At 38.2% G+C, this 15,408-nt stretch overlaps 2 protein-coding genes across 3 annotated transcripts in view; one reads left to right on the top strand and one right to left on the bottom strand.

The window, feature by feature from the left end:
- The window catches only part of LOC138010633 (uncharacterized), a 25,673-nt gene extending 21,102 nt beyond the window's left edge, over positions 1-4,571 (bottom strand). Inside the window, exon 1 of the mRNA XM_068857605.1 lies at positions 4,399-4,571. Within this exon, the coding sequence (XP_068713706.1) occupies positions 4,399-4,471 (73 nt within the window). The 5' untranslated portion in view covers positions 4,472-4,571. The remainder of the gene's footprint in view (positions 1-4,398) is intronic.
- A 5,822-nt stretch (positions 4,572-10,393) lies between these two features.
- LOC138010804 (RNA helicase Mov10l1-like) overlaps positions 10,394-15,408 on the top strand; it is a 34,815-nt gene continuing 29,800 nt past the window's right edge. Inside the window, exons 1-3 of one of the 2 annotated variants that reach the window (XM_068857781.1) lie at positions 10,394-11,266; positions 12,611-12,751; positions 13,723-13,956. In XM_068857781.1, coding sequence (XP_068713882.1) covers positions 10,491-11,266; positions 12,611-12,751; positions 13,723-13,956 — 1,151 coding nt within the window. In that variant the 5' untranslated portion in view covers positions 10,394-10,490. The remainder of the gene's footprint in view (positions 11,267-12,610; positions 12,752-13,722; positions 13,957-15,408) is intronic. The other variant, XM_068857782.1, reaches the window with a different exon arrangement.

Below are 15,408 nucleotides of genomic sequence, written 5' to 3' on the forward strand. Positions count from 1 at the left end.
TAGAGTCAGGTGTCCCAGACGGATATGTCGATGTTCTTCTACAGCCTGTTACGTAATGACAAAGGTAGATTTTCCCAATGAGCCTTGTGCATCAGTTTTAATAATACAATCTTATCGGTATATTGTAGCAGAGTGGATGCCAGTTTGCAATCTTTAAGGCCTCTTCATGCATAGTGTCCGATCGTAAATTAAAAATTATCTTCGCGGCTGTACTGTGTAGCTGTTCTATGGAATTAAGCAGTTCCTGGTTACCACAGCACCGGCCCCACAAAGCTAAGCCATAGGTAACAGTCATTTGAATTACAGTAAGATAAAATGCTTCTAAAAAATTCTTACGTAAGAATTTGCACCTCTTTAGCAAGGCTAACGTTATGGCATTCGGTTAACTACACTTTTTACGAGGTGTGTGAAGAACATAGCACTCGATTACTGATTAAGCTTAAACGCTCGTTTCAGTGATTAGATCTAAGCACTGTTGTAAAAACTTTAGCTTTCATTTTAAGGTTCGGTTAACTACACTTTTTAATTAGATCGTGCAATGAATATAGCACTACTGAGTTTACTGAGCGCTCGTTTCAGTGATCAGGCCTAGGCACTCTTTTAACTGGAATTTTAGCTTTCATACATTTTACAGTTCGGTTAACTAGACTTTTTTACGAGATCGTGTGAAGAATATAGCACTCGTTTAAGGGCTCGTTTCAGTGATTAGGCCTAAGCAATCCTTTAAAATTTTAGCTTTCATTTGACGGTTCGGTTAACTACACTTTTTACGAGATCGTGTGAAGAAGGGTGGTAGTGACCACTGCGTCGCAGATTTTGGTCATAAATAGGGTAAGGGTTTTGGGAAGCGGGCCACACACCCCTACCCAATTTTCCTAGGAGTACCCCCCCCCCCCCTCCTTCCCCCTCCGGGTAGCGTTCAAAGTAAGTTTGTTAGACACAAGCCATTTGCTTAGCTTTTCAAGGTCATGAGATATACTAGACTGAATCAGATGTAAATCAGAGCCAGCATAAGTAATATGTGTATCATCAGCATACATTCTAGGAACGCTAAACGATAGACAGTTAGGCAAATTATTAATATAAATTAGAAATAAAAGAGGGCCAAGGATCGTTCCCTGTGGCACACCTCATTTAAGAGTGGTAAAATCAAAGAGACAACCGTTAACGGAGCACCGTTGTGTGCGATTCGTCAAATGTGATTTAAACCAATCAAGCGATTTCCCTTTAATTCCGTACTGATTCATTTTAGTTAATAGTATTTCATGATCAACAGTGTCGAAGGCCTTTTTTAAGTCGAGGAACACTACGGCATTTACGTGGCCACGATCGATATTAAACGCCCAACTGTCAGTGGCTTCAAGAAGAGCACCAACAGTTGAGTGCAAAGACCGAATACGGATTGTTGTTTAGAGATGATTCCCTCGTTACTTAAGAAGTTGTATAACTGATCGTACACAATCCTCTCGAACACTTTGGCGACAACTGAAATGACAGAGATAGGTCGGTAGTTGTTCAAATCAAATGACTCGCCCTGTTTGAACAACGGAATCACTCTGGCACATTTCCAATCGTCAGGAAATATGCAAGATCTCAAAGATTTATTAAACAGGTCACATAACGGACCTAAAAAAAAATATCAACATACTCACAAATTAACTTAGCAGAGATATTGTCTAACCCAGTAGATTTAGTTTTCGACAGTCTATTTAGATGGGTAAAAACAATACTGCTAGTAGTTGGACGAAAAGAGAATTTGTTGAAGTTTTCAGGAAAATTGTTTAAATAAGTAGACACTTCGTCCGAAGTAGAAGGTATTTTGCGGGCTAGTCTGGGCCCAATAGTTGAAAAATGTTCGTTAAAGGTATTGGAAATCTCGTTAGAATTACAGATGATATATCATTTACTTTGACTTCCTTTACCAGCTGGTTGTTCTGACGACGGGACATAAGGTGATTAATAGTTTTCCAAGTCCTTCGAGAGTTTCCTTCGGATTGAATAAGACTATTATGATAATAGGATGCCTTAGTGGTTTTTACTGTATTGTTGATTTCATTTCGTAATTTTCTGCAATTAGCCCAGTCATGAGGATTCTTTGTTTTTTTATCGCCTTCTTTTTAGCAGCATCACGACAGCGCATATCATTCTTCAAGACTGAATTAATCCGGGGTGAGTTATTAAATTTAGCACGTCTGGTTCGAATTGGAGCATGAGAATTGACAACGCGCAAAAATTTTGTTTTCCAGTTAGACCAAACCAAATTTGGATCTTCAGATTCATCGAAAGACCAGTCTTGTTGAGAGATTTCATTTCGAAAATTATCTCGATTAAAATTTCGAAAGTTTCTATAAGAGATGTAAGAGTGTCCTTTAGATGATAAATCAGAAGAAAGTTTTCGATAAACATAGACGAGGCTATGATCGCTGATGCCAATATGGGAGACTCCGGAACAGCTTACCTTCTCTGCATGATAAGTAAAAATCAAATCAATTAGTGTAGATGAGGATTCAGTAACACGAGTTGGTTCATTTATCATATAGTACCGAAATCTCGAGTAAATGACGAGTGTTTACATCAGGTGAAGGAGAGGCCAAATTACAGTTTAAGTCACCCAACAAATAGTATTCAGGGGCAAGAGAATCAACCTTGCATGTCGATAAATGACTCATAACTTAAGAATAAATCGGTAGCAGGCGCGTAGCGTCCTATACGCATATACGCACGTGCGTACTTGAAGTGACCAGAACATTTTGAAATTTTTAGCAATTGTTTCTATTTTTTAACATTTTACTTGTACGCAACCAAGATTTCGTGATGAAAGCACCACTTTGATTAAATTCTAAAAACTAAAACACAAGCTATACCATGTTCTAACTTAGTTTTGCATTGTACCTTTTTTGCACTAACAATGCAGTGTTGTTTGGCCAGCGTGCAACAAAAAGGCGAAGTTGCAAAGGAGCGACGTTCCAAGAACGTTCTTGACAAAGGAGCGACGTTCCAAGAACGTTCTTGACAAAGGAGCGACGTTCCGAGAACGTTCTTGACAATTCCAGTCACGCTAACACAACCAAAACAATGTTTTGTTTGCGCCAAGTTTGCTCAAAATAAGGGCAAGACGCTTTGTTCTTTGCTTTTATTCACACAACTATTTCGACAAGAAATAAAGAACGCAGTGTTTTTCGCTCAGTTTACTTAGGTTTCTAGATCATATGTACTTGTGCGTACTTGAAAAAATGACCACGCTACGCGCCTGGGTAGGAGAAAAGGGAGGTCTGTACCATGTCGCTATCAGAAAAGGCCTAGAGTTCGGTTTACGAATTTCTATGATTAAATTTTCAAGATGAATTACGTTTAGATCTGAGCGCACTACATAAGAATTAGAAGACTTAAACCTACTCCTCCGCCATTTCTACTTCTGTCACGACGGATAAATTCGTAGCCAGGTATATGGAGCTCGGAACTTTTTATGGATTCGTCAAGTTTTGTTTCGTTAATTGCCAGAATATCAACAGAAAACTCAGAAAGAAGGACTCTAATTTCGTCAATATGTTTGACGAGACTGTTCATGTTCAAACAGGCCATTTTAAAACCACACTGCTGGTAAAAAACTAGACGCATTGGAAAGACTCGAATTAACAAATGTACTTCGTTTTCAACGGGTTCTGGCAACGTTAGTGAAACAAGAATATTATCAGCATTATCAGCCTTCATGGAATTAGGAAATCAATTACATCGTAAAAAATTTACAAAGTTCTTTTGCAATAACTCGTTGCCTTCCCTATTAAGGTGCAGGCCACCTTTGTTAAGTCACTTGAAGTGATGTTGGCGTGGCTGATGAGTTTCCAATTATTTTGCTTGCAAAATTGTTTTAGACATCTGTAATCATCATTCCTTGCAGTAAGTTCAGATCATGAACTATTTCAGACTCGGAAGCATCCAGGCTATCAGTTCACAGCGTGAGACAAACATACTTCCGTGATTTCACACATATTATACAGTTATAATAGGCCATTTTCGATATATTAAATATTCAGCTTGAAAGTGAGGCAGTGAGGACAAAGACAACAGAAACACATGGGAATTAACGTGAAAAATATTTACATATCATCCACTTTCCTTTGTCTTTGTCCTCACTGACTCGCTATCAAGCTGAATTTTAATATATCGTAAAAGGCCTATTAGTTAAATCATTTTCCACTGGGTAGCTCAATAAATGTTGGTAATATTTATCCAACGGATGGTAATTTATCCGCTGGATAGCACTATACTACCTTTGAACAACTAAGGACAGAATAACAAAGTTTCACTGAAAGACTCTTTGCCACGAGGCCGGAGTACAAAACACTGTTTGAGAAATATCAAAAGTGAGACGAACCATTCTTTATCCGACCAACTTACCTTCTGTCCTACCATGAACACTCCTAGGGCTTGAAAAAAGGGTAACAAGAACAACTGCAAGAAAAACAGACATCTTTCCTTCTGTTAAAGAAGTTCAATTAAAGAATTTGTGGTCGCAAATGATGGGTACGTGTTTTGACTACAGCTGCACTTCGGGCATGCCTTAAAATCAGACTGGAGCATTCTTTGTTTATTGCTGTCAATCATCGTCTCGGTATCCACGGAAATAACACACAGAAAGACAGAAGCCGACAAAAAAAAATCAAAATACACCAATCACAAAGTGGGATGTGGTGCTGTATTGTTCAGCGACCACGATGGCCGGTGACAATGTGCGCTTCTTTGTTATGACCCACAATTGTGATGCACAATTTCTCCGAAAAACAAGTCCTTATGTAAATTAGTTCTAAGAAATGTTATTAACATTCTTCGTTTCTCAAATTGCATTCAGTCATAAACCACAAAAGGTCTTGTCATTTATTAACATAAGTGTTAGGATTTACGACGAGACACTGAAGCGTAACACAACTTTAATCCACTGGACTCGGCTACTTACAAAGGGGATGTATACGAGTGAAATGCTACGACGTACAAAAACCTTCGATAACAAGAGCAGGAACAACAACGAAAGTCACATGACACTCTAAGTCCTACACACTAGGGTGGGGTTAGTATAACTATTCACAGGTCCAGTCTCTCAGGCTTCTTTATCACTCTTCCAGTACGAGTACGGGCTGTAACAATAAGCAAACACCCAAATAACCATCCCCAGAAACTGTTTGTTCCTTAAGATGAGAAAAAGGTCATCAACTTAATATTTCCTCATCTGTAGATAAAAAAAAAAGTTAAATTATTGACACATTGTCACGGCTCTGGTGTTTTCGAAACATGGATGGGAATAGTTTCGAAAGAAACTGTGGTGCTGCGTCGGTGGGAGATGGATAATTGGGTTATCAACGGAGGCGTTGTCAATTAAAATTTTGTTACCGTAGATTTTAAAGACATGAGCTGATATTTTAAGAAACAACACAACACTTTTTAAATTTAAAAACATGTTTCGACAGAAACTTCTGTCATCACAGTTTAAATTACAAAGTACAGAGTTGAATATATAGTGTGAACCAAAATGCTAATTAGGTGTAAGAACAAAAGGAAACATGACAATGTAAAAGATTACAAGGAAAGTTTTAAATTAACATGGTAAAGTTGATGCTTAAGTGTAGGTCTCTCCCATTGAATATGAATGGCTTCTTTTATCTTAAGTTGGAAGGTGGTAGAAGCGTGATCAAGGATGCTGAAACAGTCATTAGAGTACAAAGTGCGGCAATGCTCAGAATTATGTAAATGTTTGAAGACGTGCGAGGTCCTATCACTGAAAGTGTGCTCACGTACGCGCGTGGAAAAATGCCGGGTAGTTTCGCCGACATAGCAGGCACTACCGCCCGCACACAAAAACTTGTATACCACACCCACACGGAGCCCACTAGGGACAGGATCCTTCACATTGAACATGTTGCCGATTTTAAATGATGAGAAAACTAACTTAATATCAATGTTATTACAATAACGTTTAGCAAAAAGGCGAACCTTTTTTCTGCGTGATAAAAAGAAAAAGGACCAATGTAAGGTAATTTAAAGTAAAAGGTACGTATAGTGTCAGAGACGGATTCCGGGGCATTTTGGTCCACACTATATATTCAACTCTGTACTTTGTAATTTAAACTGAAGATGACAGAGGTTTCTGTCGAAACATGTTTTTAAATTTAAAAAGTGTGGTGTTGTTTCTTAAAATATCGATATCCCTGCTACTATCCAGACCTTTTGGCAATATCATCTACATGAGCTGACGTCTCGACCGTCAGCCCTTCGTCATTCGTTAAGACGGAGGGTTAACGCTCGAAACGTCAGCTCATTTGTTTGAAACGTTCTACGGTGGCAAAATTTAATTGTCAACGCCTCAGTTGATAAACCCAATTCTCGTTTACGAACCAGTTTATTGACCGAAAACCAGAAACAAATGTTTTCTCTTGTCTTTGCTCCTTACTGCCAAACAATTTAAGGTTTCATTTTTTTCAAATCTTTTCTTTTGAAACAAACAAAAAAACAATCCAAAGCAGCTCAAACTTACTAGGACGGCACCATTCTCGTTCCTAGAGCTGCGATTCCGTGGCCAGCGCCACAGATCGAGAGCCAACTGAGGGAGGCGTTTTGATTGGCTGTTGAAACTACAAAGGATCAAACCGGAAGTGACATACAGATGTCAACATGGCTGATGTAGGAATACCAACAAGGTGGCTCTCAAGCGTGAAAGAACTAGTTTGCAGAACGTGTAATGGCAAAACTGTTTTTAAAAACCACCCAATAGACATAAAGACGCTAGAGATACGGTTTTGTGGTATCTCATGTAACACATGATTTTCGTCATTTTTATTGTAATAATGGAAGAGATTGCAGATGGCGCTCTACGGAGGATGCTACTTTTGACTGCAAGGACAAGAGAAAGCCTCTTTATCGAATGACAACCATTGTTTAACATTCTAGGAGTTTGTAAAAAATTATTAACTCAAGAGAAATCAAGCCGATCATGGGGGGTTAGATTTATCATTATGACCTATTAAAAAGTATCTAGTTTGGGTCGACTATTTCTTTTAGCCAACCCTCTCTCAGGCTTAGTGAGGAGAGAAACAAATATATGCTTACAAGTGCTTTTTTTTTGACAACTCTCAGGGTTCGTTCATGAGTATTCAGTGTTGTAGTTTTTTGACAGTAACTGAGTAACGCAACATTTCCATGTGCTTTTGACAACATGTTGTTTTTGAAACTTGACAGCCTTGTCTGTGTTTTTATTGACAGCTGATGTGAAATCATTTTGAGATGCATTGTGTCTTAGACCAATCAGGTATTGCCGTTGCTGGTGCAACGGGACTCGCTGAACACTAGTCGCAGTAAAGATCGGACAGTCTCCCTATTTTTCCCGCCGAAACCCCTCCAATCCCCCACCCACTCAGTAGGTATGTCGCTCTCCCCAGTTCGCGCTCGCTGTTTAAAAACAAAGATGGCGGCAGTTTGTGCTCGATCCCGACGATCAAACGGGAAAATAGGGGACTGTGAACAGTTTAAGATAATATTGCAATTACTGTAGGAAACAGACAACTTTTTTAAAAGACATGTTTCGGCATGCTTATGCCATCATCAGTTTAATGAGTTCCTAAGTTCAAACAGTTATAAAGTCTACGGGTGGATGAAAAAATTATTACAACACACTTAGGAACTCATTAAACTGATGATGGCATAAGCATGCCGAAACATGTCTTTTAAAAAAGTTGTCTGTTTCCTACAGTATTTATCATACTTGCTACTATTGCGACCTTATGGAAATATTGCAATTCCGTCTAAAACAAAGAATGTTATAGTTTTTGCGATTTTGATAGATAATAGTTCTCTAATTACTTAATACGCCATTGATCATTAAATCTTAGGCTTAGGGTTTAAAATTTGGAGCAAATTGTTTACCTTCAGGAATCAATTACAGTATTGGACATACAGGGGGTACCAAAAGGGGTTCCTGCAACCTAGTCCTCAGGAATCTTTTCCCTAAGTGAAGGAAAAGACCCCTGGGAACGAGGCTAACGGTTCCTGGCAACGGAACGCAAGCGGACATTTGGCCAGCGCCTTTATTTAAGGACGTTCGCGCCCAAAACATTCCCACGTACAGACTTTTTTAAAACTTGCCACGCAGAAAGGTGATGATCTACTTTGGCCAAAAAGGCCAAAAAAACGGGGGGTCACCGTGCTCGTTTTCGAGATCTCGAGGTGCACTTTTAGAAGCTTGCGTTATTTTAAGACGGTCTTTGCTTACAACTGTCAGCAATAAAAAAGCTACATTCGTGAAATTTAGATCAGGTAAACGTACTTAATTCAACATAACTAATACAACTAAACAAACGCTTGCAGCTGATTTCTTTTTCTGAGGTAATATAGACCTTGAAAAACGATACATATTAGTCTAAGAAAGAAAACTTCGGTCGCACGAGAGCATAAAAGGCGAAATATTTGTAACTCCTCACGTACAGATTTTTTTTTTTTTTTTTGTTAAAATAGACGAAATCAGAAAAGGAAGTGATCTACGGAAAGAAAACTGGGGGTCACCGAGCATTCAAGAGAGTAAAATCGCTGCGAAGTTCTCAAAGCAATTGTCTTTTCGCACTGTCACGCCATTGCGTGACATTTCATAGAAGACCTGGGTCCACAGCTATCCCATAATGCCACATGCTTTCACGTTCCATTCTTGTGGAAAATGTTTGCACCTTTAGCATCGTGTTTACCTTCGTGGTCTGCGATGCATGACGTATGCGTGACATGCGTGAAAAAATGCGCAGTAGCAATGGGCGCCAACGTCCTTAAACACGATTATGTTTAAAGCTGCAAAGCTTCTGGAGTCGTGTGTTTACAAAAGACGTTTAAATAAAATAAAATAAGGTTCCCTTCAATTACAAACTACTATACGCCTAAACTAAAAATCCCTAAAGCGTAAAAGAGCTAAAAACTAATAACAATTATGATTGTATATGCAAGATACAGCTAAAAATTTATATCAAATCATGGTCACTAAAATCTGAAATTGATGTAGCATAAATACTAAAATTTAAGAAAAAAATTCATTATCTTTTAATTCGGTTGGCAAAGATTTACAACTCGCGTCTACAATTGAATAATCGTTGACCAAGGTTTTATTCCATAGAACCCATAGAACCGCGCTTCTATATCTAATCGAAAAATGGACAAATCTTGAGTTTGAACGAGGTAAAAAACATAGTCAGATGTCCCAGACGGATATATCGATGTTCTTCTACAGCCGATTATACTGTTACGTAATGGAAAAGGTAGATTTTCCCAATGAGCCTTGTGCATCAGTTTTAATAATGCAATCTTACCGGTATATTGTAGCAGAGTGGATGCCAGCTCGCAATCTTTAAGGCCTCTTCATGCAGAGTGTCTGATCGTAAATTAAAAATTATCTTCGCGGCTGTACTGTGTAGCTGTTCTATGGAATTAAACAGTTCCTGGTTACCACAGCACCGGCCCCACAAAGCTAAGCCATAGGTGACATTCATTAGAATTACAGTAAGATAAAATGCTTCTAAAATATTCTTAGGTAAGAATTTGCACCTCTTTAACTCTTTAGCAAGGCTAACTTTATGGCATTCGGTTAAGTGCACTTTTTACGAGGTCGTGTGAAGAACATAGCACTCGATTACTGTTTAAGCCCAAGCGCTTGTTTCAGTGATTAGACCTAAGCTCTCTTTTAAAATTTTAGCTTTCATTTTACGGTTCGGTTAACTGCACTTTCTAACTAGATCGTGTAAGGAATATAGCACTAGTTTACTGAGCGCTCGTTTCAGTGATCGGGCCTAGGCACTCTTTTAACTGGAATTTTAGCTTTCATACATTTTACAGTTCGGTTAACTAGACTTTTTTACGAGATCGTGTGAAGAATATAGCACTCGTTTAAGGGCTCGTTTCAGTGATTAGGCCTAAGCAATCCTTTAAAATTTTAGCTTTCATTTGACGGTTCGGTTAACTACACTTTTTACGCGATCGTGTGAAGAAGGGTGGTAGTGACCACTGCGTAGCAGCGTATCTTTCCTCAGTTACTAACATATTCTAGGGGAAGGGATGGTAGTCACCACTGCGTAGCCGCGTAGCCACTTCTTTCCTTACTAACATATTACAGGGGAAGGGGTGGTAGTGACAATTGCGTAGCCGATTAACCATCACTTTTCAAGATCTCTTTTAGAGTGGCGGGGTATTTAGCAGTTACTCCGGTGAACGATTTTAGTCCCAGCAAATCGGATGAAATTCACAAAATAATATGCACTGTTTATCATCATTACTTGTCATGTTACTCACAGAAGAAAGCATTCGTCGGCTATATTGGAATCCATTGTTAGTACCCAGTTACTCACGTCCACGACAGTCCCAAACTCGACCCAGTCCCTTTACAAAGATGGCGGATTCTCTTGGAGCGAATCTTGATTGTTCGGGAGCTTTCAAGTTCACGTCCTGATTACGTGTACCGTTAGACGTTCGACATGTTTGGGTTGCTCGCAAAGTTATCAGAGTTTGTTTTGGGGTCTGAAAGAGGCAAGGATGCAAATTCTGTTGGCTCACAAAACGATTCACCGGACAAAGGATCAGCTGTCAAAACTAACGCCGATTCACACTTGTCACACAAGGCAAAATTAAAGAGGGATCTTTTTGGCAAAGTAACCCAATTATACGATGGCGCAGGGGTAATTGAAAACGACGTTTACTTCACGTTTGATAGGATCATTGGCGGTGCTCGACCGGAAGTGGGCACAGAAGTTCTTGTTGAGGCTTTCCGTGAAACGGAAGTCTCAGGCTGGAGGGCTACTCGAGTCCAAGTGATGTCAGAATGGAAACTTGGCGAAACTGAGAATCCTTTTACTGGAGAAACTTTAATTGGTTCAATAACAAACATAGAGCATGATGTTGGAGTCGTTGATGACGAAATCAGTTTTAAAATGTCATGTGTGAGATTGGGCTATGTGCCTTTTCCAGGGGACTGGGTCAAGTTGGATGTGGATAGGACCCCAGATGGAACAGCTGAGGTCAGTGGGGTCATGCCGCTGCGTGAAAAGAACCTCACAGGGGTGGTGACATATGTGTCCTCCAGGGTTGGATACATTGATGGAGAAGTGTATTTTACTTATGGAGTTTGTGTGCGCGGGTATCGGCCTCAAAAAGGCGACACTGTTAATGTGACAGCTGTAGAGTCTAAACAAGGTAATGCTGTGTGGAGAGCTATCAAAGTCGAACCAAGAAGAACAAGTTCCACAGCATGGAGGTAGGTCATACAGGGGTGTACTCAGCTATTGTACCCCTGTCAGTATGATGGCTGCCAGAGCCTGCTGTCCTTTCAGCCAGCACTCATGATTACCACAACTGTGGTAAACTGAGGGAGTTAACAAGGTAAACTGTGGTAAACTGAGGGAGTTAACTGAGGGAGTTAACAAGTTAACGTTAACAAGTTAACATTGTCAACTTAAGTCTCTTCTGCAGAATGACAACTGCAGCACAAATTTATTTGCACTTGTATTGTTGCAAGTTTACCAATGAGAGCTACATTGTAATTGAGCTAACTTCCAACTAGTTGGCTTATTTGGTTAAGCATTGGACTACTATGCAGGAGCTGGTATCAAGATCAAAAACTCTGGCTGGTGCAACACTCAGGGTCTTTAAATTACAGAGGAGTAAATGCTGTCTTTGTAATGACATCTTCAAATGGTCCCCAGTCTTCTCGGATAAGGGACGATAAACTGTAGGCCCCGTCTCAAATCCCTTCAATGTTCATAAGCCTGTGTGACAAAAAAGAACCCACACTATTCGCAAAGAGTAGGGCATCGAGTTCTCTGTGTTGCAGTCAATGCCCTATCAGGGAGCTTAAGCATGCGTGTTTTTGAGACGGAAGGTTTCCCACTAACAGGATTGCATGATCAAGTAAAAAAAAAAAATACAAAAAAAAAAATTCCAGGATTGCACCTAATTAGATGCATGTAGATATTTATAAGTGTCACAAAGTATCCTTTTACTCTTCTCAACTGTGACATTACTTGTATCCAGAAAAATACCCGATAAACACCACAAAGTGTCCCCCTAAATCCACTGTTCAAATAAACAAAATGTTTCGATTACCTAACTTTCAAATGAAACGAAAGCTTATGTTCACTGTTGCGATTCTTTTAGACTTTATCATGTTATTTAGTTCCTTTTCCCTTGGGGAAGAGAGATTGCAGTATTTGTTGGGCTACCTGTGACTGCCCGGAAAAGTATTACAGGAGGTTTTCAGAAAATAGCAGAGTGCTTGTGAAGACACCAAAGTTAGGATCAACTTGTATTGTTTGAATACTGCTTAAATGTGAGTGATTTAAGAGTGTTACACACTGGATTGTAGTACAGCCGTAAATGCATAGTTGATGTTTAGACTTAATAGGAAACCTGTTGCTTATCAAAATCTGCGTGCATCTAACTAGGTGCAGCCCTAGACATACTCTACTGGTAAGTGGCTAAGCTTAAGTGTGGAATATGATTCAAAGTTCACTCTGCTAAGGCCTTGACCAGTCATCCCAACCACAAATGGATTAACTTCCCGAACAGTTGACTGTTTTGACTTCATTTTTTTTTGTTTTAGACCATCACCGCACTCGCAACTGTTCATGGGAGGTAAAATGGCTGAGCTTTTGAGCAACAAAGAAGGTTTAACGATAACGGATCAACTCAACCTTGGAAAAGTCTTAATAGGGGAATCAAAGTCACTGACTGCCTGGATTAGGTAATTGCACAACATGTTTGATGAGTGTAGAAATGATAATAATAATAATAATAATAATAATAATAATAATAATAGTAATAATAATAATAATAATAATGATAATCATAGTAATAATAATGATAATAATAGTAATAATAATAATAATAATAATAATAGTAATAATAATAATAGTAATAATAATAATAATGATAATAATAGTAATAATAATAGTAATAATAATAATAATAATAATAAAGAATATATTATTGTTGAAAATATCTTCTCTTCCTTACCATTAGTCTTTTAATAATAATGATAATAAATAATAGTAAATAATTATTGTTGAAAATATCTTCTCTTGTTTACCATTAATCTCTTGGCTTTGTCGCAAAAGATTTAGGTTAATGGAAAGACCAGCTAGGTATTAAAATAAGCACAGCATTTCTGCAGAAGACAACACTGCTAGGATGTTGACGAGAGTGCTAGACATGTGAGCATTGAAAAATGACCCACTCCTATGGGGAAATGTTGGTATAAGATCATCCTGGGAGAAGATAATAATAATAATAATAATAATAATAATAATAATAATAATAAGTATAATAAGAATAAGAATAAGAATAATAATAATAATGATGATAATAATAATAATAATAATAATAATAAATTAATAAATTATTGGAAATATCTTCTCTTCTTTAATTAACACTAAGGTTTTGGTTAAATGTTAAGAACAGCAGCTCTATTGTTATAACAGAGCTCTCTATTAATTCAGGACAAGAGGCTTTAAGTGTACATGGATTGAAGAGAGGATAAGGAAAATCAGGTTGAATCACATGCTCTCAGACACGAGTTGTTTCTTCTTCAAGTTTTATACAATTAACATGTTCCCTAAATGTAAATTGAGAAAACTGCAGATACATTATTAAGACCTACAAAGCTTTTGTTTGAAAAAATTCAAGCTAAAAGTTTGTTTTATCTTATTTACCCAGCAATCAGAGTGAAAATGGACACATTTTTCAATCTTGCACATCCATTAGGAATGATGACCAGTTTTCTGTTGAGCTTTCTAATGATCCCATGACACATTCAGAGATAAAGGAGAGACATGAAATTAGTGGAACTCTGTCAGTGGAAGACATGTTGCTTCAGGGTTCTTTGTTAGCACCAGGCATGGAGATACCACCCAAGCAAGCAAAGCAAGTCAGTGTAAATTTCACTGCAAAGTATGTTTTCTGGTTTTTAGAGTCATAATGTCTTTTGTTCCTGACTGGCTTTGTTTAACAGCAAAATAATATTCTTTCAAGAGTAATAAAATTATATATATTTAACGCATACAAACAAGCCTATGGGGCTTTAAATTACACAGCAGCCATGTTGAGTCCTGAGGGATTGAAAACTTTTGTTTTGCCCCAACGAAACTCGTTCCCAAACATTTCAACACCAGGCTCAGGGTACGAAATCTCTTGTCTATGGCCAATACAGCTGCTGCCCGGACAAGGCCCATTGAAGCTGATTGGCATGTAGATAAAAAAGTAATTTATTGACACGGCCATTAAAATTGCGTTTGGTCTGTATTATTCATTACCAAGAGTAACATGTGGTGAGTTTGGACGACATGAATTCAGGAGGTGGGTGAGGTGTTGCTTTGAAATTTTAAAATTTTCATTTGCATTTATGGTGGAACTTGGTAATGCGTGTTAGTGACAACTATGACAATGACAATGGAAGTGCTACAAAACAAGGAATTGTGAATTTAATTTTTGCAGTATAATTTCTCTACTCTCTCTTTAATCCATTCACTCCTCAAGCATCCCAGGACACCCACAGTTGGCGAGTAAAATCGTCTCGCATTAGAAGGAGTAAAATTAAATCTGTTAATTCTCACTCCAAGGAGTCAATGGGTTAATGGGAGAACCATAGTTTTTGACTGGTTAATCCATTCACTACTCAAGCATCCCAGGACACCCACAGTTGACGAGTGAAATCGTCTGGCATTAGACAGAGTACAATCTTTTAAGTCTCTCAATTATGGGTTAAACCTACAGTGAAATAGCTTAGTCTGAGATCTTTTGAAGGATTGTAAATTATGAGTACATTGACATTGAACATTCATTCTCTGGAGATACCTTTAGTTAATGCCTTTGCAACTTAACTAATTCAAGTTGTGGGGTACTTCATACTGAACATCCTGAGAAAGGTGATAAAATCAGTTTTTGAAGGGGTATTTTGTGTTTGAATTGCTTTCACTGCCTATACTTCTTTAACATTTTTGAGAAAGTCATCAGGGTAAAAACACCCAAAATGCCCAAAAAGTGGAATGAAACATTGCAAGTGTAACTTATGATGTTGAACAATGTTGAACAATGTAAAACAAATACAGCAAAAGGAAAGAGAACTATGGATGGACACAAATGGACAAGATTGAAATGGATTGCATTTTGGTAAGCTTGAAAAAGTCATCCTGACGTTTTTCAAGTTTATGGCAAATCGCCTGGATAAAGATAGCTTTTGCTCAGAATCATCTTGTTTGTGATGTAATCATAATTTTGTCAGTAAAGGAATTCCCTTACTTTTATGATTAACTTACGATTTCCCCTAAACACCCAAAAGTAACGTGATATTGCCCCTTTTCATTTAAGTGCAGGGGTAAATCAAAATCTACAGCAAACCCTACC

This window comes from Montipora foliosa, chromosome 7 (genome assembly GCF_036669935.1).
Source record: "Montipora foliosa isolate CH-2021 chromosome 7, ASM3666993v2, whole genome shotgun sequence".
NCBI classification, from domain to species: Eukaryota; Metazoa; Cnidaria; class Anthozoa; order Scleractinia; family Acroporidae; genus Montipora; species Montipora foliosa.